At 34.4% G+C, this 21,214-nt stretch overlaps 3 protein-coding genes across 4 annotated transcripts; all 3 read left to right on the top strand.

The window, feature by feature from the left end:
* The first annotated feature begins 438 nt into the window (after positions 1–438).
* LOC310719348 (aldo-keto reductase family 1 member B1-like) lies at positions 439–6,794 on the top strand. Its single transcript, XM_083528955.1, has 10 exons — positions 439–665; positions 2,542–2,709; positions 2,848–2,964; positions 3,530–3,607; positions 3,691–3,813; positions 4,391–4,497; positions 4,636–4,717; positions 5,761–5,844; positions 5,925–6,007; positions 6,107–6,794. Exons 1-10 carry the CDS (start codon positions 600–602, stop codon positions 6,147–6,149), a joined length of 951 nt encoding a protein of 316 aa, XP_083385081.1. The 5' UTR covers positions 439–599; the 3' UTR covers positions 6,150–6,794.
* Positions 6,795–7,373: 579 nt separating this feature from the next.
* On the top strand, positions 7,374–9,855 carry stmp1 (short transmembrane mitochondrial protein 1). Its single transcript, XM_083527828.1, has 3 exons — positions 7,374–7,521; positions 7,793–7,846; positions 9,235–9,855. Exons 1-3 carry the CDS (start codon positions 7,507–7,509, stop codon positions 9,304–9,306), a joined length of 141 nt encoding a protein of 46 aa, XP_083383954.1. The 5' UTR covers positions 7,374–7,506; the 3' UTR covers positions 9,307–9,855.
* A 2,444-nt stretch (positions 9,856–12,299) lies between these two features.
* Positions 12,300–19,333, top strand: golt1ba (golgi transport 1Ba). Of its 2 annotated transcripts, XM_083527758.1 has the most exons (6): positions 12,300–12,460; positions 14,768–14,859; positions 16,639–16,817; positions 17,263–17,344; positions 18,111–18,145; positions 18,744–19,333. In XM_083527758.1, the coding sequence occupies exons 1-5, from the start codon at positions 12,436–12,438 to the stop codon at positions 18,117–18,119; spliced, it is 387 nt and encodes a 128-aa protein (XP_083383884.1). In that variant the 5' UTR covers positions 12,300–12,435; the 3' UTR covers positions 18,120–18,145; positions 18,744–19,333. The 2 variants fall into 2 exon arrangements, with proteins under 2 accessions (XP_083383884.1, XP_083383883.1); XM_083527757.1 differs by lacking the exon at positions 18,111–18,145 and having other exon boundaries at positions 12,301–12,460.
* Positions 19,334–21,214: the final 1,881 nt, after the last annotated feature.

Below are 21,214 nucleotides of genomic sequence, written 5' to 3'. Positions count from 1 at the left end.
GAAAAACAATCTTGGGGTTAAAATATTGCAAAATGTCATTCGGATGAGAAAAGAATGGCAATAAGCTAAAGGAACTGAAGGCGTCAAGTGCTATTAGTGAGATGATTAAAATTATCTAACTCATCTGAATTTTCTATATTGTCCAGAGAAATGTCACCAAAGAATGTCAGTCGTAGTTTGGCCAAAAAGAGCAATTACTAATCCTGTTTATAAAGTATTTTAGGAATTTGACAGCGAATCTGTCTCAGTGAAAAGAACTGAAGGTTCCCAAAACAGTCCACAAGGTGGCAGTGTTGTAGCTGAAGTATTACAGCCTAATTTGTAGGTGTTTTTGCCTGTAATGCAAGTGTTAAATGCAGGGAAAATGGCCTGCCAATGCAATCCTCTTCCGCATTTCGCCAGAAAACTATAAAACAGCTATCCACAGAGTCACATAATGAGTCAGCATTAACTTAAAAGCTCATGACCTGATCTGAACTATATCTGTTAATATTTGACCAGTGACAACTGACGCCACTTCATGCACCACTATTAACCTGAACTAGTACTTTCAGCAGCAACATTTATTATAGTTTCTATAATCAATTATTTAACTAGAAATGGCAACTTCAGTGAAACTTAACACTGGAGCAGACATGCCGATTGTGGGTCTTGGTACTTGGAAGGTAAGAAAAAAATTGCAAATGTCTATTTTCTATGCACTTAATTGTGAGAACTGTCAATTGCATTCCTTTTTTTTCATATTTATAAATTTTTTTTGCAATATTTAAACAAAGAAGAACAAACACATGGGAAAACAGTGCATATCTATTTATGTGCCAAGGCTCACTTGAAAAGATTCCATAGAAATGACAGATATTACCATGTGTTTGTTCTTCTTTGTTTAAATATTGCTAAAAATTTTATAGATTTTGAACATTTTTTAAAAGGAATGCAATTGACAGTTGTGAATGCAGTTATGTCATGAGCAATTACTGGTCAAAAAGATTTTCTGGTTTAGTTGTTTGGGAGCTCAAGAGTTGACTCCTAACTGAGTCAGATGAATTGCTTCAGTGAAAAGAACTCGAGCTTTATAATCCACTACACTGGGTGGTGATACTTTGTTTGAAATAGGGGCAGGACAGATTTATCTGTGGATAAATTATTCTGTTGGTGCACATCTGTTTAATTGTAGTTATTGTGTGAGCAGTTTATGCTTCATCCTCCACCACTAGTAACTTTAGCTGGATTACTTTAACTAGCTTTATTTATTATAAATTCCTTAAATCTAAAAAGAAAATATAATCATGTCGAAAATGGCAAATTCAGTTAAACTCAATAATGGAGCAGACATGCCACTTGTGGGTCTCGGTACATGGAAGGTAAGAATCAGAGTGAAGTAATATAATTGCCAATTTGTTTGCGTATTGCAAATAACTTTCTATTGCATCCCGTAAAATGTCTGATTCTGTTTGTATTTACTTAATACTTTGAATTGTTAATTCACAGATATTTAGATTAAGAATGGGAATCACTATATCACTGTAACCTGTAAACCTTAAGAAAGATTTATTTGAAAAGAGTTTTTTTTTCTAACAGATGGCAATAAAATAAATGAAACATTTAAAACAAGAATATAGGTGAGCTTTTATGTAGGGCTTTCAGTTTACAATAAATGGCAAATAACAATGTTATTAATATATTAATGTTTTATTACTGCTCTGCATAATTCACCTCTACTGTACTATTGGCACTACTCTATACATGTACACTGCACAATGAAAATGAAATGGAAACTAATCTAATGCAATCTATTTATACTAATGCTAGCAATGATATAATGTTTATAATAAGACAAAAATGTAATAAAAATCTATTCATCATGAAATTAAAAAGTGCATCAACATAAGCCCACACAAAAGAAAAAAGAAAATTAATATAAAAAAAATCTAATGTTTTGCATTACACACCCTAAAACAAAAAATAATAAATCATGTAGCAAAAATAAAGTAATTAAAATATATTTATAATATGTATGTGTAAATTGTAGCTTGGAAAAAATATATACATTTGTTAAATAATAATTATTCATTAATATTCAATAATATGACATATAATAGTCGATAAAGGAACTAACTTAAAACTAAATAACTTGTAAGATTTTTCTCTTTATAACTTTTTCCTTTTTTTTCTACTTTTATCGATTCGCTCATGGTCGTCTCTTAGATGGTTAAAAAAAAAATTTTATTTTGTATGACACCGTACTTTTTTTTTTCAATTCATTATATTATATATTTATTATTATTTGTACTTTTTTTTTTTTTTTACATTTTGAATATTTTTTTTGTTTTCTTATTAATTCTGTGAGAAGACCCAAGGTACAGAGTCTTGAGTATTTCATCCATTAATTAATCACAGATCTTTCATTACTTCTCATTAGCATGTTTGTGATAAGATCCAGTTATTGGCATATTAAATGATTAGTAAAGCAAACAAAACTTTGCCACACCCTGCACTGATACGTGAGTTAATATTTATTAAACCTTTTGTTCTCTGCCCCAGTCTAAGCCCGGTGAAGTGGCTGAAGCCGTGAAAACTGCAATTGCTGTAGGTTACAGACACATCGATGGCGCGTATGCCTACCATAATGAGGAGGAGGTTGGAGAGGGCATCAAGACCATGATTAAACAGGGTGTGGTAAAAAGGGAGGAGCTGTTTGTTGTCAGCAAGGTAGCACTCACTCCCACCCCACTGCACACCACACCACCCATACCCCTTCTGCTAAAATCCTGCTACTGTCACAAACGTTATGACAGATTAGCCAGACTGAACACAGTTTCACAGGTAAAGTTTCGTTTTTATCCACAGCTTTGGTCCACCTTTCACAAGAAATCAGCCGTAAAAGGGGCATGTCTGAAGACTTTAAGTGACCTGGACCTGGACTACCTGGATCTGTATCTGGTCCACTTGCCGACCGGCTTTAAGGTGGATTTAAATCCTTTCATAATAAACTAGGTTATAGTTTTCCATTCCCCCCAGCAGCAGTTATAGCACGAGTACTAATAGTATTAGCAGCAGCAAAAGTATTAGTTGAAATAATATTCACAGCAGGAGCAGTAGTCGTAAATCTGCTGTGTCACTTTTATGGACCATAATGTAGTCCTGGGGGAAATCAGTCTGTAAAAGGCGAATCTCTAATCTGTAAAAGATTACCACAAGATTTACACAATCACTCATATCTTATCGGGTATCCAATTATTCTCCCAGTAATTAGTTCCTAGATTAGAGTCGATTATGTTATGTAAGGCCGGATTTATCCACTAAGCTCAAAGAAAAGCTCAAAGATTTACCAAAATTAAGGAAATTTAGATGACGCATTGTATAGCATTATACACAGTATGATGTAATTTTTTTTTTAATAAATAAAAAAATTTAATTTTTGGAAGATTGCTGTATTCTTAGATGAATAGAAACACTGACTAACAATAACTCCATGCCTCCATGTGCTTCTAAGAGGCTTATATTTAAAGACTCTGTTTCTATCTTGCAGCCTGGACCAGATGATTTCCCACTGGACAGTGAAGGTTTTGCCATCAGCGATGACACAAGTTTCCTTGAGACTTGGGAGGTAACAAATCGATTGCAGTTTCATAAAAGACGATTCCTGAGGCAACAGGGCATCTTTTCACACTGATATTCTTGTTGCTTTAGGGAATGGAAGAGTTGGTCGACGCAGGGCTGGTGAAGGCTATCGGCATTTCCAATTTCAACCGAACGCAGATTGAAGCTATTCTAAATAAACCAGGCCTGAAATATAAACCTGCTAACAACCAGGTAAAGTCCCACAGAGTTTAGAATTGTTGTGAACATTTAATTAGAAGGTTTTTAAGGCTTTTTTGGATGTTTGATCATGCTGAATTTACTATGTGAAGAAGAAAACACTCAGCATGCTGCTGTAATAATGTAAACAGTCCTCAGCATTCTCCTACCGATATACCCCATGCCCCTCTTCACATGTCCAAACCATATGCATCACAAAGCTTAAGTTGAGAAAAAAAAAAGAAGTCAATAGGAGAAACAACTATAAATTAAGACAGCTAACTAGTTTCATAGATGCTCATCTTTGGTTCGAGGAGTGTGTTGTTGTTTTTTTGTAAATCTCTACCTGACTCTATTTAAAGGGCAGCAGCATTGATGTTGTTAGTTTGTCCTTTAAGGTCTAATTAGAGAAATAGATCCACACATAAAGGTAATTTTGTTATTTACTATTTCATGTTCTTTTTCAATCTAAAATGCACCTGTAAGTCATCTAGAGTTCACTCACAGCCTGTGATGCTTTGTTGTATTGTTATGTAAGATTGATGATGAATTTGTAGGCATGTGGGCATTTCCACCTGCTTATTATCTGCAGATTGAGTGCCACCCTTACCTGACGCAGGACAAACTGATTGCCTTCTGCCAGTCAAAGGGGATTACAGTGACTGCATACAGCCCTCTGGGTTCCCCTGATAGACCCTGGTGAGAGATTTTTACATTCATTTTCAAAATCACTTATGTTTCTAGGACTTCACGTCTGTCTGTGGTGTGTGTTTAAGTAATAAAGTGAATGTGGATGTGTACTAAATGAAGTGTGTATGAAATATTTGAAAAAATCAGGGCTAAACCAGGAGACCCTTCATTGCTGGAGGAACCAAAGATCAAAGCCATTGCTGCGAAGCACAAGAAGACCACTGCTCAGGTAACAGGACTGTGGAGATAACATGACCAATTTCATCTAAAGTAAAATTGAATTTATACATTGAAGTTTCACTGTGTCACATAGTTAGAATTATTTCTCCCCTGATTTGCAAAATGGAATTGAGCATGGCTACTCTGATGCCTATCTATCCTCCATTAAGCTTTCCCTTATAACACATCTCAGTATAAATCACACAGGTGTGCCCACATGCTTGTCACTCAAAAAAAAAAAAATAGTGGTCGTCACGCTACACTTCGTCTGAATACAAATCGGTTTTGTTCGTTTGTTTTACTCTTCACCGTAAGCTTTATAAACCCCTGCTGTTTAAACCAGAAGGGAGCATGGCTAATCAGATTTCATTTTTCAGTCCTGTGCTACACATGACCATTTTTACTACATAAGGAATCAACACATAGTAATAGAAAAAATAATCAATGAAGCAGTGGTGTGATGGAGTTACTGTTGCAGTCCGGTTATACAAAGCTCTTTCTGTCATATAAAAACATTTGATTGAATTTACTACTGAAACGGTAAAATTTAATTCACCAATAATCTGATATGATTTGAATTGTTGCTGATCCGTTACAAATCAATTGGTGCATAATTTCTTGCCATTATATGGATTTGTACAGTAGTTGTAGTAGCACTAATAGGGTTATTGACTCTGTACTCACTCTTTCCTCTGCACCAGAAAATTGATAGTCTAAAGCACATTAAAAAGGCAAAAAATTTCCAAACAAACTTTTGAAAAGACACTTTTAAATTTAGCTGTTATCAAAGCTAAATGTAGCTATCTTGAACAATCTAAAATATATTCTGGGATGTGTAACTTGATGTTGTTGTTTACTACATAATTCTATATTATTTTCTTTCATAGTTTGGATGTCTTCAGTAGTAATGTACAATGTTAAAGTAATAAAAATCAAGAAAAAACACTGAATTAGAAGATGTGTCCAAATATATATATATATACATACATAGGCATACATCTGATAAAATCAGATATGTCTGGGCAAGAAATCTGATGTTCTGTCCATCTTCAGGTCCTGATCCGCTTCCATGTCCAGAGGAATGTTGTTGTGATTCCAAAGTCTGTCAATCCATCACGCATTAAGGAGAACTTCCAGGTGAGCTTTAATAGAAAGACTGGAACACCTTGATTCCGGGGAACAATCGGACTTTTAAATTATTTTATTTATGATTCCAGGTGTTAGACTTTAAACTGAGCGACGATGAAATGAAGACCATTTTAAGCTTTAACAAAAACTACCGGTTTTGTCCCATGGAGTGGTGAGTGCTTTATATTATAAACAATGTCCAATATGGTCATTATTATTATTATTGTTATTATGTAGGATTAACAAGATTACAATTTTTTTTCTTTCCCAGGGGGAGTAAGCACAAAGATTATTCATTTCATGCTGAGTACTGAACCTGAAGGAGCTTAACTCAAAAACAAAAATACATGAAACAGCAAGGCCATGCACACATTTCTTTTTCTTTTTTAACTACTACGTCTGTTAATAGATATTATCACACTGGGGAAAACACAATTTGATTGTAAAATAGGATACTTGGTAAAACATGTCCACAATTCATATTATTTTGTATCAATTTTAAACATTGACCCTGCAATGACAATGTTTTTCATATTTGCTTTGATGGGCAAAGCATTATATTTCAAATTAAATATTCTAAACATCTTAAAAGCACTTAAATACTGTATTGTTTTATTTATTCCATATTTATTCAGGCATTTCTGATATGTGCAAAAAGTTCTAATAATGGAAATAAAATTTCCTGCGCCCCTTTATTTTTAACAAAATATTTGTATATTAAAAGCAAATGCACTTGATAAGAATTGAGGAAACGGAGAATTGTAAGTCGTCTTTAATAAAAGTAAAATTGGTTTTATTACGGATTTCTTAGTGTTCTTAAAAATGCTGATGTGATTTGTTTTGTCTGAACTCTTGCATTTCTGATCTAACCTAATTTTATTCTAACTGCCAATGCATAAGGCTTTTTAATTAATAAAAAAAAAAAAAAAACCCTAAATAAAGCTAATGCTTCATTCAGACTGCTGGTTTTTGTTTTGGTATATATATATATATATATATATATATATATATATATATATATATATATATATATATATATATATATATATATATATATATATATATATATATATATATAAAAACAGTAATTTCTTTCAGTTGTTTCATACCATAATGCAAAACCAAAACTGCAGCCCAAAGGTACAATTCTGAAAGAAAAATTTCATTTGAGTTAAGTGGTATGAATGTCTGTATTTTTGCATCTTTATTTCAGTTACATACACCAGTTTAATAGTGAAATGTTTGTCATATATTAATGAATTCTGATTCTGAACTGATTGAGGTTTTAAAGCACTGGAAGTGTAGTAATAAATACAATAGTATTATTGTAATAAATACTAAATACCAATAAAATACAATCATGCTGTAATTCCTTGAGATAAGCATTTGTCGACATCTGCTGGACAGATTTTGTAACTACAGTAAAAATAATTTCAAAGTAAAAAATTTAATTAAGTAAATATTAAACTATTTAATGCCTTACAATATATTAAAATGTGAGACACTTAATTAATTCGTCATTTATGTAAAAAGTTTGGAGGCGTTTTTTATTTTATTGCTTGGACGTTTATTCTGAAATGCATTAACGAAATAGTTGTGCTTGTGTTTGGAGCAGACTTCACAAATCGAAACTATTTAAAACTTCATTTATTTCCACCCAAAGCTCTAAACATGATGCAGTTTATCGTGAGTATTTATGATGTTTGGACGTTTAAATAATATTCATATTTAGGATACAATAAATCCTTAAATTCGCTTGCTAGTTACATGGCTAGCTGGTGAATTGAGAGTTGTTAGCACATGACGTTAGCAGATTTGTTCATAGATAATGCTGGATAATATAACAGGCCAAGAACGAAAACATAATTTTACATCTTTTTGATGATTAATGAGTCAAAAAACAGGTCATAAATAAGGAGAGGTTGTAGTAAGGTGTGTTTATGTTTTTGTTTTGCAGGTTGGCTTCACTTTGGGGAATGTGGTTGGGATGTACCTCGCACAGAACTATGAGGTTTGCTTTAAATATCCTTCTGGTTCTGATTTTCTTCCTAATAAAAGAAATTAAACATTAAATAATTTGAATTTATCGTTTTGGACATTTAATCTGACATTAAAGAGTGCTTTGATGTTGTCAAACCAGCTGCACAAATATTACACATACACACCTTTTGGAAAAACATTTTTAAGCACATTTCTTACTTTATAGACTTCAGTATCACGTGACGAGTGTAAAAACGTGTTAAATTGATGGCAGTCATCACTAATCACATGCTTAAAAAGTCTGAATCGATTCCACAGGCTTTTCACATGCGTTTCTTTGATGTGTTTCTCAGTCTTTTGTTTCAAATAACTAACAAACAGATTTATGATTACAATCTAGTCAATAACACTAATTGTGCAAGAAGAACAAACCATCTATAGCTTATTAAATATTACAATACGTCTATTTTACAGTCAGAATATACACTGCCCATCCAAAAAAAAGTCACATTAATATTTCATTGGTCGGCCTTTAGCTTTGATTACGGCACACATTCACCGTGGCATCATTTCAATAAGCTTCTGCAAGGTCCCAACATATATTCCCGTCACTAATTGCAGTCATTTTTCACCAAGATCTTGTATTGATGATTGGAGAGTTAACTGCAGCAACCCCAGATCATAGCACTGCCCCCACAGGCTTCTCCGGTAGGCGCTAGGGATGATGGGCGCATCAGTTCATCTGCCTCTCTTCTTACCCTGATGCGCCCATCACTCTGGAACAGGGTTTAATCTGGACTCACCAGAAAACATGACCACCTTCCATTGCTCCAGAGTCCAGTCTTTATGCTCCCTAGCAAATTGAAGATTTTTTTTTCCGATTAGCCTCACTGATAAGTGTTTTTCTTAAAGCTGCACAGCTGTTCAGTCCCAATTCCTTGAGGTTCCTTTCACATCGTGCCTGTGGAAATGCTCTTACTTTCACTCTTAAACATAGCCGTGAGTTCTACTGTTGTTTTTAACGATTTGATTTCAACAAAAGTGATTGCCGATCATTCAGGATTTTCTTCCCCATTGGTTCTCCACTGTCCTTCCAGTTTTTATTGATGCGATGGACAGTTCTTAACCCAATTCTAGTAGTTTCAGCAGTTTCCTTTGATGGTTTCTTTTGATGCATGCCAATAATTAGACACTTCTGAAACAGATTAACATATTTCCCATGACCACAGGGTTAAATACCTTGCCAGCTGAAACATGATCATCCATGCAGTAATTATCCAATTTTTTTAGGTGGTCCAAGTGGTCACTTTTTATTTTATTTAATTATTTATTTATTTGGTAGGGCAGTGTAATTATTCATCAAAAATAAATAATTTTGTTCTAATAGTCTGTGTCTTTCATTTTGTCTTTGTACCGAAGGTTCCAAACATCGCAAAGAAAATCGAGGCTTTTAAAAAGGACGTGGAAGCGAAGAAGAAGCCTCCGGAGTGAAGCCGATGCTGATGAATGGCTGATCTGTTTATTGGAAACGTTACATTTGAGTGATGCTGGTGATATTGATGACACTTTACTGAAATAAATCACATTCATGTTAAAGAATCTCATAATTTTAATCAGCAGTGCCTGAAACTAAGTTAATGATTAAATTTTTTTTATGTTTGTTTACATGTTTTCCTGGATATTTGTGATATTGTCATGCATGTTGATCTATCTGTTTAAGTTTAAAACATTTATATATAAATCTATAAAAATAGTGGAGCAGAAGTAATTCAGTCTCTGGATGAACTTTGGGTCCTTTTTTTATTGAATGTGTCAGTGCTAAAAAATGATTGGTCTACATGATGTGCAATATTTTAAAATAAACAGCTTTACACAAAGAGTGACCATGAACTCATAGTTCGTTACCTTTTTGTAAAAAATTCTATAAAGCACTTGTGAGACGATAAATCAACAGTGTTAATATTCCACTGAGGATAAATGTAAACTGAAAATTGTCTTCAATGTGTAATAATTTCAAAATAAATTCATCAGTTCAGGGAATCAGTCATTGCTGTTTATTTTTCCCTGATGATTTATGGTCTTTATCCTTAATTTCTTTAAAACCTGAAAGAGTCCAATATCCCTGCTATGCATTATGATAATGGATCATGAAAGAATTATGTAATCCATATGAATTTGTAAGACAGAATACTATAAAAGATGAGAAGTAAAATATTTACATTCACATATAGGATGTTGAAGGGATGGATGGAGTATTTTAAAGAGCTGATGAACAAGGAAAATGATAGAGAGAAGGTTGGAGGTTGTGGAGATGGTGAAGCAGGAAGTGGGTAGGATTAGTAAGGAGGAAGTGAGAGCAGCAATTAAAAGGATGAAGAGTGGAAAGTCGGTAGGACCAGATGACATACCGGTAGAAGCATGTAGATGTTTAGGAGAGATGCAGTGGAGTTGGAACATGCGAGGATGCCTGAGGAATGAAGGAGTGAGCTGGTGAAAAGATGATGAAAAAAACATCTTAATAGTGCCTCTCTCAGCTTGTCTTTGAAGCATTCTGCCTGTGTGCTCCCTCTTATAAAACTAATTTCTAATGCTGTCCATCGTCATCACTCCCAATAAAAATCAAGCATCTTCAAATATCCCACCTCCATCTCTGCCTCCATCTCTGTACTGTCTTTTTGTCAGTGCCACTGTCTCTAAACCATACAACATAGCAGGTCTCATCACAGTTTTAGCAGATATTTTTCTATAACAAATCACTTCTCCGCCCACACCACCAATACTTCTCTAATATGCACTCCATTACTTTTCCCATTTGACCACAGGTACTTAAACTTATACACCTTCACCACCTACTCTTTGCAACCGTATCACTCCACCACACCATTTGTAATTGGTTCGTATTCAAAGATGGGAAGTGATTAAGTACAAATACTTTGTTTCTGTTCTTAAGTATATTTTTATGGTATCAGTGCTTTACTTCAGACGTAGGCTAGTTTACAAAGATAACAATGAGCAAGGGAGAGTACAGCAAGAAGCATGGGGCTAACATGGATAACACAGAGGGAGTAAACATGACAGAACAGAGACATTCCTGATTACCTGATTATCATCATCATCTTTTCTCTGCTTGTGTTCTGTATGGTGGTTGTTCAGCCTGGACACATTCATTAGGTAACAAAATTTGACATTCTTTGTTTTAATATATTAATATGAAGTAAGGTCTAGTCACGTCTAGTAGTAATGATTACTTTTTACTTAAGTGCATGTCAGAGCCCAAACTTCTTTACTTTAACTTAAGTAAAAACTGTAGTCAGTACTTCTATTAAAACATAAGTATCTGTACTTTTACATGAATAAAGGATGTATGTCATTTTGCCACCTCTGGTCATATTGCTTCTTAATAACTCAGTTAGATCTCAGGCCTCTCTATCTGTTCTATCATCATTTTGAAACCAGAATCTGCTTTTTATCTACTTTTTCAGTTCATAACAGAAGACTTAGATTATATTCTAAAACAAGATTATTTCTTCTCCATATGTTGTGTTCTACTGAAATTGCCTCTTTGATAACATTCAGTGAAAATAAGTGTGTACACTGTTCACACTAAGTATTTAATTATTAATACGGTCAATAATGTATCTTATAAAATACTTAATCTCTTCTATCTTGCCAATTAAAATTAAAAAATTATCATTTATGTCCTTTTTTTAAAAGATATTTAATCCTTTATGCTCTTTCTGTGGTGCTGAGGAATGAATCTGTTCATCTCTTCTGGGAATGTGGACCTTCAGACTTGTCGTGGAAGGATTTCTATTTCTATGAAGAGGCCATGCGTTGGAATATAGTTTTTCTTTCTTAATCTCTCTTTATCACAACTTAATTTTCTCATGATCTCGACATAAGTTGTTATCTCGGTATCGTGGCTTAAATGTCTGGTGATGTTGACATAACAAATATTGTTTCCTCTTAAACAGAACTTTTTCTCCATGATGCTGTGATGATGCTGCTTCTAGAACACACGCTCATTCTGAATACACAGACAAATTAAGTGATGATCACAAAGAAACCATGATTGTTATATTAAGATCAAGAAAATTAAGTCGTAATCAAAAAGATAAGGAAAAAAATATTATACTGCAAGTCCTGTTAGAACTTAAATAGATTTCTGCATCTTTGTATGTATATATTTTTTGTATATATATATTTTTATATTTTTTATATATATAACAGAATTGATCTGTTGTTTTCATCCAATTCATCAATTTTCATCCACAGAGGTTCTGTTTGGTTACTATGACTTTGATATAAACAAACAAAAAAAATGCTTTTTGATCAACCTTTTTGTTTTTCTTACACAAATGTAAGACCTATTTTTCTGTTTTTGTTTGAGGCTTAAACAATACCTACAACAAAACTAATTTCCAAACTCTAGTTTCTTTATAATACGAATTATGGGTCTATTCTTCCGGTATCCGCGTTGACAGTTGCGCGCATGCGCAGCCAGAACCGGAAGTGGACACTGCAAAACTGTTGCTGATGCAGTTCACCTGCGATTGGAGTGTCCAAGCGACAGCTGCCTTCCAGTTTCTCATCGAGTTTAAAGTCTAAACCTTTGCAAAGATGATATCTCTCACTGATTCACAAAGTAAGAGGGTTAAAGCATATGTTTGGGTGATTGAAACTCAACAATAGGGTTGTGTTTGTAAACTAATAGCTTAGCATCCAGCTAACTCACAGCAAACTTAACCCAATCCAATGGCATGTGTTTTTTTTAATAGTGTTTATGTGCAGATCTTTAGGAAGAAATGTGGAGATTTTTTTTTAGGTCTTAAAATGCGAAACTATAAATTAATATTACTGAAATCTTTGACATGTACTTTTATGCATCATGAGCAGAAATGTTCAGCTGATGTGTAATATTTGTTAGTTAAGTTTATTTCTATAGCGCTTTTCACAACTGACATTGTCTCAAAGCAGCTTTACAGAATTTTAAGAGTTAAGGTAAATGGTGTGCATTTATCCCTGATGAGCAGCCATGGCGACTGTGTCAAGGAAAAACTCCCTTAGATGTTATGAGGAAGAAACCTTGAGAGGAACCAGACTCAAAACTCATTTGAGTGACATCAAGAGTGTGATTATGGTCTTTAAACAATACAGAACACTGGAGAGTGAGAACTAACATGAGCACTGACATGTAAGTGAGTAATGAGTAATGTCCTTTCTACAGTCTTTTACAGTCTTTTGTGGTTATAAAACTAGGAGCTACTGAGCAACTCATAAAATAGCTCAACATTTGCGATCATCACAGATCCAACACCAGCTTCTCCATGCCAGAGCCTTTAAACACTCATGGAGGTTCAGTGTCCAAACTCCACATGAAGTGGGATCCAATGGTACGTCTCTAGATGGTTCGGGATGTTTGCAAATTCGGCATCTACTTCTTTTAAAGGTCCACAATCTGCATGAGGTGGAAAACAACTGGAGCTGGAGCAACCTCAGGATACCTCGGGATGGGTAGAGAAAGAGAAGCAGTGGAGAGAAATTAGCGTAGCTGCTGTTCATGATATTAACAAGCACAAGTTTATAATGTGCATGTGATCAGATGTACTGGAGCACAATGTTATGATATGTGATGTGTGTTATGTGTAGGACTTGCTAAAAAGATACGTCTCTAATCTACATTAAACTGGGATAGTATGTCTGAACCCCGAGCACTGTCAGGAAGACTAATCCAAAGTTTAGGAGCTAAATGTGAGAATGATCTACCACCTTTAGTGGACTTTGCTATTCTAGGAACTACTAGAAGTCCCGAGTTTTGAGATCTCAAGGAGCATGATGGATTGTAGCGTGTTAGAAGACTGGATAGATACATGGGAGCCAAACCATTTAGTGTTTTGTAAGTAAGAAGCAGTTTGTAGTTGATTCGAAACTTAACAGGAAGCCAGTGTAGGGACGATAAGATTGGGGTTATATGGTCATTTTTCCTAGACCTTGTGAGAACTCTGGCTGCTGCATTCTGGACTGTAGCTTGTTTAATAATGCAGGACAACAACCTAGTAATGCATTACAATCGTCCAGTCTGGAGGTCATGAAGGCATGGACGAGCTTCTCTGCATTAGATATAGACAGATGTTTCTTAGCTTAGCAATATTCCTAAGGTGGAAGAAGGCTGTTTTTGTAATATGGGTGATATGATTTTTAAAAGACAAGTTGCTAAAATAACTCCCAGGTCTTTTACTGTTGAACTAGTAGTTACAGATCATCCTTCTAAATGCAGGTTGAAATGCTGGAGCTTCTGTGTACTGGTTTTTGGGCCGATGAGCAAAATCTCCGTTTTATCAGAATTTTAAAATGATTTAAACCCGAATCCTAATTTTTCACTAACATTAAGAAGGGCACTATAAATGGTTTTGTATACTGTATATATCATTCATTGTGTTAAAGACTCAAGTGACCTGTTGGACTTTTGCTCTTTCCTTTAAACAAGCAGGTTTTTTTTACTGTATGATAGGTTTGGTTTCTGCCTAAATCAAAATATATCATCATAAATTTAAACTACAAACTAAACCAAATTATTAGCCTTTATAATAAAACACTAATAATGTGGAGCATGTTGTAGTGTTACCCTAAAACTTGGAGTATTTCTAAGATTATCTACTTGGGCAAAGTGTACAGACTAAAACAATAAAACCCTGCTGTATCACTTAGTAGGCTGATGCAGGCTGTTGAATGGCATTGTGGGTAATGTTTGTGAAGTGAAAACATCATTTTGATGAAAATTGATGACAAAGCATTCCAGAAAACAGAATTGAATTTCCGAATTGAATTTCAGATTTATGTTGTGATGAATTTCTTCCAACACTGTAGACTGTAAAGCTTACAATACAAAGTGGAGTTTTCCTTTAAGAACACAGATTCTGTTACTAATTTCATTACTTTATTCACACCACAGAAATCGGGATGGGACTAACAGGCTTCGGAGTGTTCTTCCTATTCTTCGGAATGATCCTGTTTTTCGACAAAGCACTCCTCGCTATCGGAAACGTAAGTGTCTCAGGGTGTGTCTGTTGATGCGCCGTGGATACGTGAAAACTCGAGTCGAGTCAGAATAGGTTAGGACTGTCAAGATGGCCATATCTGGTTCACAGCATGATGCTGCTTAGTTCTGGATTCTGATTTGTCAAAACCTAATATTGAAGGTTTCGATCAAGTTTTCTGTAAGGTGAAAATTAACATTAATGAAAGGAGTCTCTAGCTAAAGTCTTCTTAGATAGTCTTTATCATTTACAATAAAAATAGTAAAATAAATTAAAAAAATAAATATATATATTGCTTTTGTTAACCGGGTTAAGTTCCAATTTCAGTTTAGACAGAGGTTCTGTGTAGACAAATATTATGTTTCAGTAGCTGTTTGTATATCAGGTAAGAAATGTGCAGCTGCTGGGTGAGTTTTGTTGATGTAGACAGACAAAGTAAGTATTTTGCTAAATATAAAAAGTGTTGCAAAGTAAAGCATGGAGTCTTAAGCAGAAGGTGAAAGTTGCTCAAAAGTTATTTTGAGTTGTACATAAATGAATGAATAAATAGCCTAAACTTAACCAATTAAGTACCTGCATATGTATTGATCGCCAACATGGTTGGATTCCAATGTCTACTGTTGTATGTATAAATGTGTGCTTTAATCACAGTGAGATCGTGTTGTCCAGTAGTAATGATATTTACTTTAATCATGTGACAGATTTTGTCAATTTGATGTAGAACAAGTTTTCCATTTGAGAGTCAAAAATATATCAGACTTATTACACAGTCATTTAGGAGTTGAATGAGTCAGGCAACAGACCTGACTTACTTGAAAGATGAGGGTTAAGATCTGACTACAAAAGAACCATTCGAGAGTTTAATAAGGTGATCTAATTTATTCAGAAGAGACATTTGGGAGTCGAATGAGTCAAGCAATAGTTTGGATTTACTAAAAAGGGTTATATGAGAGTTAATTGAGTGACCAACAAGAGGTGTGTGTGTGTGTGTGTGTGTGTGTGTGTGTGTGTGTGTGTGTGTGTGTGTGTGTGTGTGTGTGTGTGTGTGTGTGTGTGTGTGTGTGAGATATCTAACATTTGTAAGCTTTTTATTTAGTTCCAAATTTTCCCAGCTTTTTGTTGAATATTTTCCTGTAACAGCATGACACTAATTTCTTTGCTGAAACTACAATGAGCTGGAACTCATTAATATGTAAATAAATAAATAAAATATATACATTTTTTACGTTAGGGCTGTCAAATCTGTTTGACCATTTTTATTTAAAATGAATAAATATAAAAGAGGTAAAATTAAAACCTTCAATGCAACACGCATTTTTCGAGATGTTTAAAAAAAAAAAAAAAAAAAAAACGAAAAAATAATTTACACATCCGGCAATTAAAGCTGTCCGTGTGGAAACATAGCAAAAGTTCAGTTTGCTGTCTTGATGATTGTCGTAATTTAAAACACCAAAATGACTTTAAAACATTTACAAGAATATTTTATCTTCATGCTCTATGTTGAGTTTGGATTCACTATTAATAAACATACATTTGCATAAAGTATCCATATTTGTTCATGCTGATGTTAAAGAAAGTATTCAAAATTTAAAGTGTTAATCTAAGGTGCATTTAGTACAGATAAAAATGTACGATCACGATTAAACATTTTAAGGCCCAATAAATACATATATATGCTATAGTCCTGAGTCTGCACTTGTAAAGACTTTTCCTGAAAATGTTCAAAAAGCTCCTTCAACTTCCCAACTCTCCATACAGACGGTTTTCCTCTCTCTTCTCTTCTCAGATCCTGTTTGTGGTGGGCCTCGCATTTGTCATTGGTCTGGAAAGGACTTTCAGGTTCTTCTTCCAGAAACACAAGATGAAGGCCACCAGCTTCTTTCTCGGGGGTGTGTTTATCGTCCTGATTGGATGGCCTATCATTGGAGTGGTGCTCGAGTTTTATGGCTTTTTCCTTCTGTTCAGGTAATGACCTTAACCATTTTTTGTCACCTTATTGACTCTGCATTGTAACTCCCGCTCAGAAAGGTGCAGATTAATTCTGCTCTTACCCTAATCTAGCTCTCTCTCCTGCTTTTCCTTTCTCTCTCTCTCTCAAAATGAGAGGGAATGGTATTGTAAATACAGAATGAATAAAACGGGAGAAGCCGAAAAGAAACTTTTATTGTATTAAACAAATTAATGACAGTATAAAGACACTATATGCCAAACGATTGAAAAAATCTCTCTCTCTCTCTCTCTCCCCCCCCCCCCCCCCCCCCTCTCTCTCTCTCTCTCTCTCTCTCTCTCTCTCTCTCTCTCTCTCTCTCTCTCCCCCCCCTCCCCCCCCCCCTCTCTCTCTCTCTCTCCCCCCCCCCCCCCCCTCTCTCTCTCCCCCCCTCCCCCCCCCCCTCTCTCTCTCTCTAAAAAGGGGTTTTTTCCCGGTGGTTATTGGGTTCATCAGGAGGATACCCATCCTCGGCTCGTTGTTGAACCTGCCCTTCATTAATGGGGTAAGTGTGCTGTGCTCTGCTCTGATCCTCTCTACTCGCTGTGTCGTGCTCTACACTGACCCGAGCTACAGGTACCATCCAGTAAAACTCATTTCTAATTGTCACATATTTCTTTCTATTTCTTTCTTTTCTATTATTTATATAAGATTACGGTTTCTTATGTTAATTAGGCTCTAATTTCACTAAATTATTAACCAATTTACAATTTCTCTCATATCTAGTCACATGGCTGCCTAGAATGCTTTGCTTAATTACTTAATTCTAAAATTCTAAAAATGAGTAATGATGGTTAATTGGTTTATTATGCAAATAAGAACCTTAAACAATGTCTTTAAATATGATATGATCATATATTATTGCATTAAAATGGCTTTAGTCTATTATTTAACATGAATGCTGCATTGCATTAAAACTCTTCCTGACCTCAAAACAGGAGAAATAAAATCCACGACATTAATGTTGCACTGGATTTAAGTTGGAAGTCTTGAACTTGGACGGACATTATTACATCATTCCTGAATTATGATGTAATAATAATGTCCGTCTAAGTCCAAGACTTCCAACTTAAATCCAGTGTAACATTAATCCCGCTTAATGAATCTCAGATGCAATTGAGATGTGATGTGCATGATGATTCTTTACTCGCAATGAAGAATCGTGTGTGTGTGTGTGTGTGTGTGTGTGTGTGTGTGTGTGTGTGTGTGTGTGTGTGTGTGTGTGTGTGTGTGTGTGTGTGTGTGAATTTGTCTTTGTTGTTTTTTTAAAGCCTTCGTAACTCTGAGTGGACAGTCAGCAGTCTGGGTCAGTCACTGCTGCATGTATGCATGAACTCACCCCTGTCTGAGATCATTAAATCACTTCCTCTGAGGTCACATGATCATGATGTACCTTTATACCACAGCACCGTTCAGTTCTGTATTCCGATTGGCCAGACAATCGCAGGGTTGTTTATTTATTCACATTAATGGGGATAGTGATATTTTCTGAACCTTTTAAAAAGTCGATTTAACATCAAAAGCAGTTTGACATGGCGTAGCCTTAAATGGATAAAAATGAAAATGGAAATTGAATGGAAAATGTTACACCAGATTGCTGTGGTATAAGAGGAATAAAAGCATATCCTGTTACAAGGAACTAATCACCTACTGTATAAGTGGTAACAGTAACGCAGAGTTACTTCAGCACCACTCTTGCTAAGAATTTTCTTGGAACAGCACACAGCCATGATAGATACCTGAAACCTTTATACAGTAAATGTTTTGTTTTTTTTGTTGTATTTTTCATTAAAAGCTCTTCATTCAACCGTTTCAGATCTTCTCATTGTTGTGAAATCTTTTCTTTACACTTTGTGATTGCAGGTTTTTTATCTTTAGATAATTATTTTCTTTCTCTTTCACAGTTTGTGGTGAGAGCGGGCGAGAGCAACAGCATGGTATAACAGACACTGTGTCTTTCCTTCTCCTTATTTATGACGGATTTCCTTTAACAAACTGATTTGAGATCTAAAAGCCATGCTGATTTTCTTTACCCTTTGTACACATGTATGTGTGTGTGTGTGTGTGTGTGTATGAGAATGAGAGAGAGAGAGACTTATATTTTTAATCTATAGAAAGCCAATCCTTGTGTATGGGAACTGAAACAGACCGGCATGTGGAGTTATTTATATACATATTATAAGGTCTGTTTTTGCTGTATCCAAAAAAAAAAGAGAAAGAAGACAAAGAAAGAAAAAGAAAAATTCTTTCTGTCCTTCTTCATGTCCATGGAGGGAACTGTGCAGGACGATGTAAAACAGCCAGAGGGGTTTGTCCTGTTACAATGACTGCACTTTGCTTCAGGTTGCTTCAGCCAACACTAACGTCTCTTACGTGAACGGTTCCCAATCAGTACTTTATTTTTTAAACAATGCAATTTTTTTCTTAAAGTATTGAGATACTGTTGTCATACTGGCTTTGAACTTTGTAAATACAGTTTTACAAAACCCACAAAGCTGATGTTTGTCTCTTGAGTCATTCAAAGACTAATTATAATTAACAAATCAATTAATTACCTAATTCAATTGATAATGAATATTTATACCACAACTGCTTTAATAAAATGAGAGCAAAATTTATTGAATTAATTCAGTTATTTAAAAAGTTTAATTTTATATTTTTCCCCATTTATCTTAAGGTTTTTAAGATCAAAAATTTGTAATTATAATACTTTATATATAGATTTTTATAAATATTAATACATATAATTAATATATACTTAATACTGATATTGATATTTTGTTGATTAATTTAAACATTTTAAATACTGTATGTTGTGTTTTAAGGCTTAAGATATTTTTTTTTTAGGGTGCCAATAATTTTAAAGGACACTGTATACTGTTTTTTTATTCTTTTTTTCCATCATAACTTTTTTTTTTAATTGCATTATTTGGAATGAATTACAGTTTTATTTTAATAAACTTAAAAAAATTTAAAAAATTTAAAAAAAATTTAATTTTTCACTTTTACATAATCTTATGCTTTCTTGTAATTAAAAAGATCACATTTTGGAGCAATATTACGAATATTATTACAAAACATTGACAGAATATGGTACAAGATGGCTTTGTGTCATGTAGGCACCATAATTCACACACTGGGCCAAAATCTAAGATTAGTCAGAGACGCAAACATGGATAACCAGGCCCACAACATTTTTTAAACATGATGCTTCCACCACCATGCTTCACAGAGGGATGTTCTTTGGATGTAGGGATTGGCCAAAGCACTCAATTCATTCAAATATTAAAAAAGAAAAAAAAGGCACTCAGAGCTAAACTGGACCATGGAGGTACATCACTACATTACTTCTTTTCCAATTATAGAACATCCATTCAGTCTATAATTCCAGGCTTGTAATAAAATCTATGTGTAAAAGGGAGAATGATGAAGTGAGCCACAGCACAGTTATTATTATTATGATTGATCTCTGCTTTAAAAAAAAAAAAAAAAAAAGGCAAGTGGAAGTGTCGTAGCGTCGTTAATAACCTCAGGTCAGATAGACGGTCAATAGTGTTTCCAGTGGAGACCATCATCAATCCTGGGTGAGTGGGGAAGCCCTTTTATCAGATGGCCATTCATAAAATGTGCGAGAGAGAGAGAGATGCTTCACTGATCACCCTGTAAACACGTTCATATTTCCACAGGCCTCTCGGTAATTCATCTGGTGTTTGTAAAAGTCTCTGCTTTGGAATATTAATACCTTCTTAACATATTAAATACTTTTCATGAAGATATAGTCTATATGGTTTGTAATGGAAGCGCTTGAGTGGCCTGCTATTGAACACCTTTGGGATAAATTGAAACACTGACTGCACCCCAGGCTTTCTAACCCTACGTCTGTACATGAAGTGGTAGCTCAACGGAAAAGGTGTTGAAATTCTGATTGGAAGGTCATGAGATCAAATCCCAGGACCACCAAGCTGCCACTGTGAGACCCTTAACCTTTAACTGTTTAGGTGTTTGAATAAATGTGTCACACTGAAAAATTATTATATCAAATGGGACTAACTTTTTTTTAAAACTGTCCAAAATTCATATTATATTCCTTTATTATTTTCCTTTATTTTGTTATGTTATAATGCATTGTATTATTACCTTATATTGTTATAATAAATATTTCTGATTTTTGCATGTATATAATATAAATTCATGATACAAATATATATAATTTCTACATGTTGCACATGTTACCATGCTGTAATAAGGCATTATTCAAATCAAAATTGTTTATATGATAAAAGGCATTAGAGTTCATAATGTATCTTTTATAATGCATGTATAAATTGTTAACTGAATGCACTGCAAGCAGTGTTTATTAGCTTGATTTCCTTGG

The sequence above is a fragment of the Silurus aristotelis genome (assembly GCF_946808225.1).
Source record: "Silurus aristotelis genome assembly, chromosome: 24".
In the NCBI taxonomy this organism is placed as follows: Eukaryota; Metazoa; Chordata; class Actinopteri; order Siluriformes; family Siluridae; genus Silurus; species Silurus aristotelis.
The sequence above is the reverse complement of the archived record's forward strand: the minus strand, read 5'-3'. Positions and strand labels throughout refer to the sequence as shown.

Bases quoted from the DNA above. Each gene is read 5' to 3' on its own strand.
- golt1ba (XM_083527757.1), top strand. From the start codon at position 12,436: ATGATATCTCTCACTGATTCACAAA. The intron at 12,461-14,767 runs GTAAGAGGGTTA...TTCACACCACAG, and splicing joins ATCTCTCACTGATTCACAAA to AAATCGGGATGGGACTAACA. The intron at 16,818-17,262 runs GTAATGACCTTA...CTCTCTAAAAAG, and splicing joins GGCTTTTTCCTTCTGTTCAG to GGGTTTTTTCCCGGTGGTTA.
- LOC310719348 (XM_083528955.1), top strand. From the start codon at position 600: ATGGCAACTTCAGTGAAACTTAACACTGGAGCAGACATGCCGATTGTG. The intron at 2,710-2,847 runs GTAGCACTCACT...TTTTATCCACAG, and splicing joins AGCTGTTTGTTGTCAGCAAG to CTTTGGTCCACCTTTCACAA. The intron at 3,814-4,390 runs GTAAAGTCCCAC...TATTATCTGCAG, and splicing joins ATAAACCTGCTAACAACCAG to ATTGAGTGCCACCCTTACCT.
- stmp1 (XM_083527828.1), top strand. The intron at 7,847-9,234 runs GTTTGCTTTAAA...TTTGTACCGAAG, and splicing joins ACCTCGCACAGAACTATGAG to GTTCCAAACATCGCAAAGAA.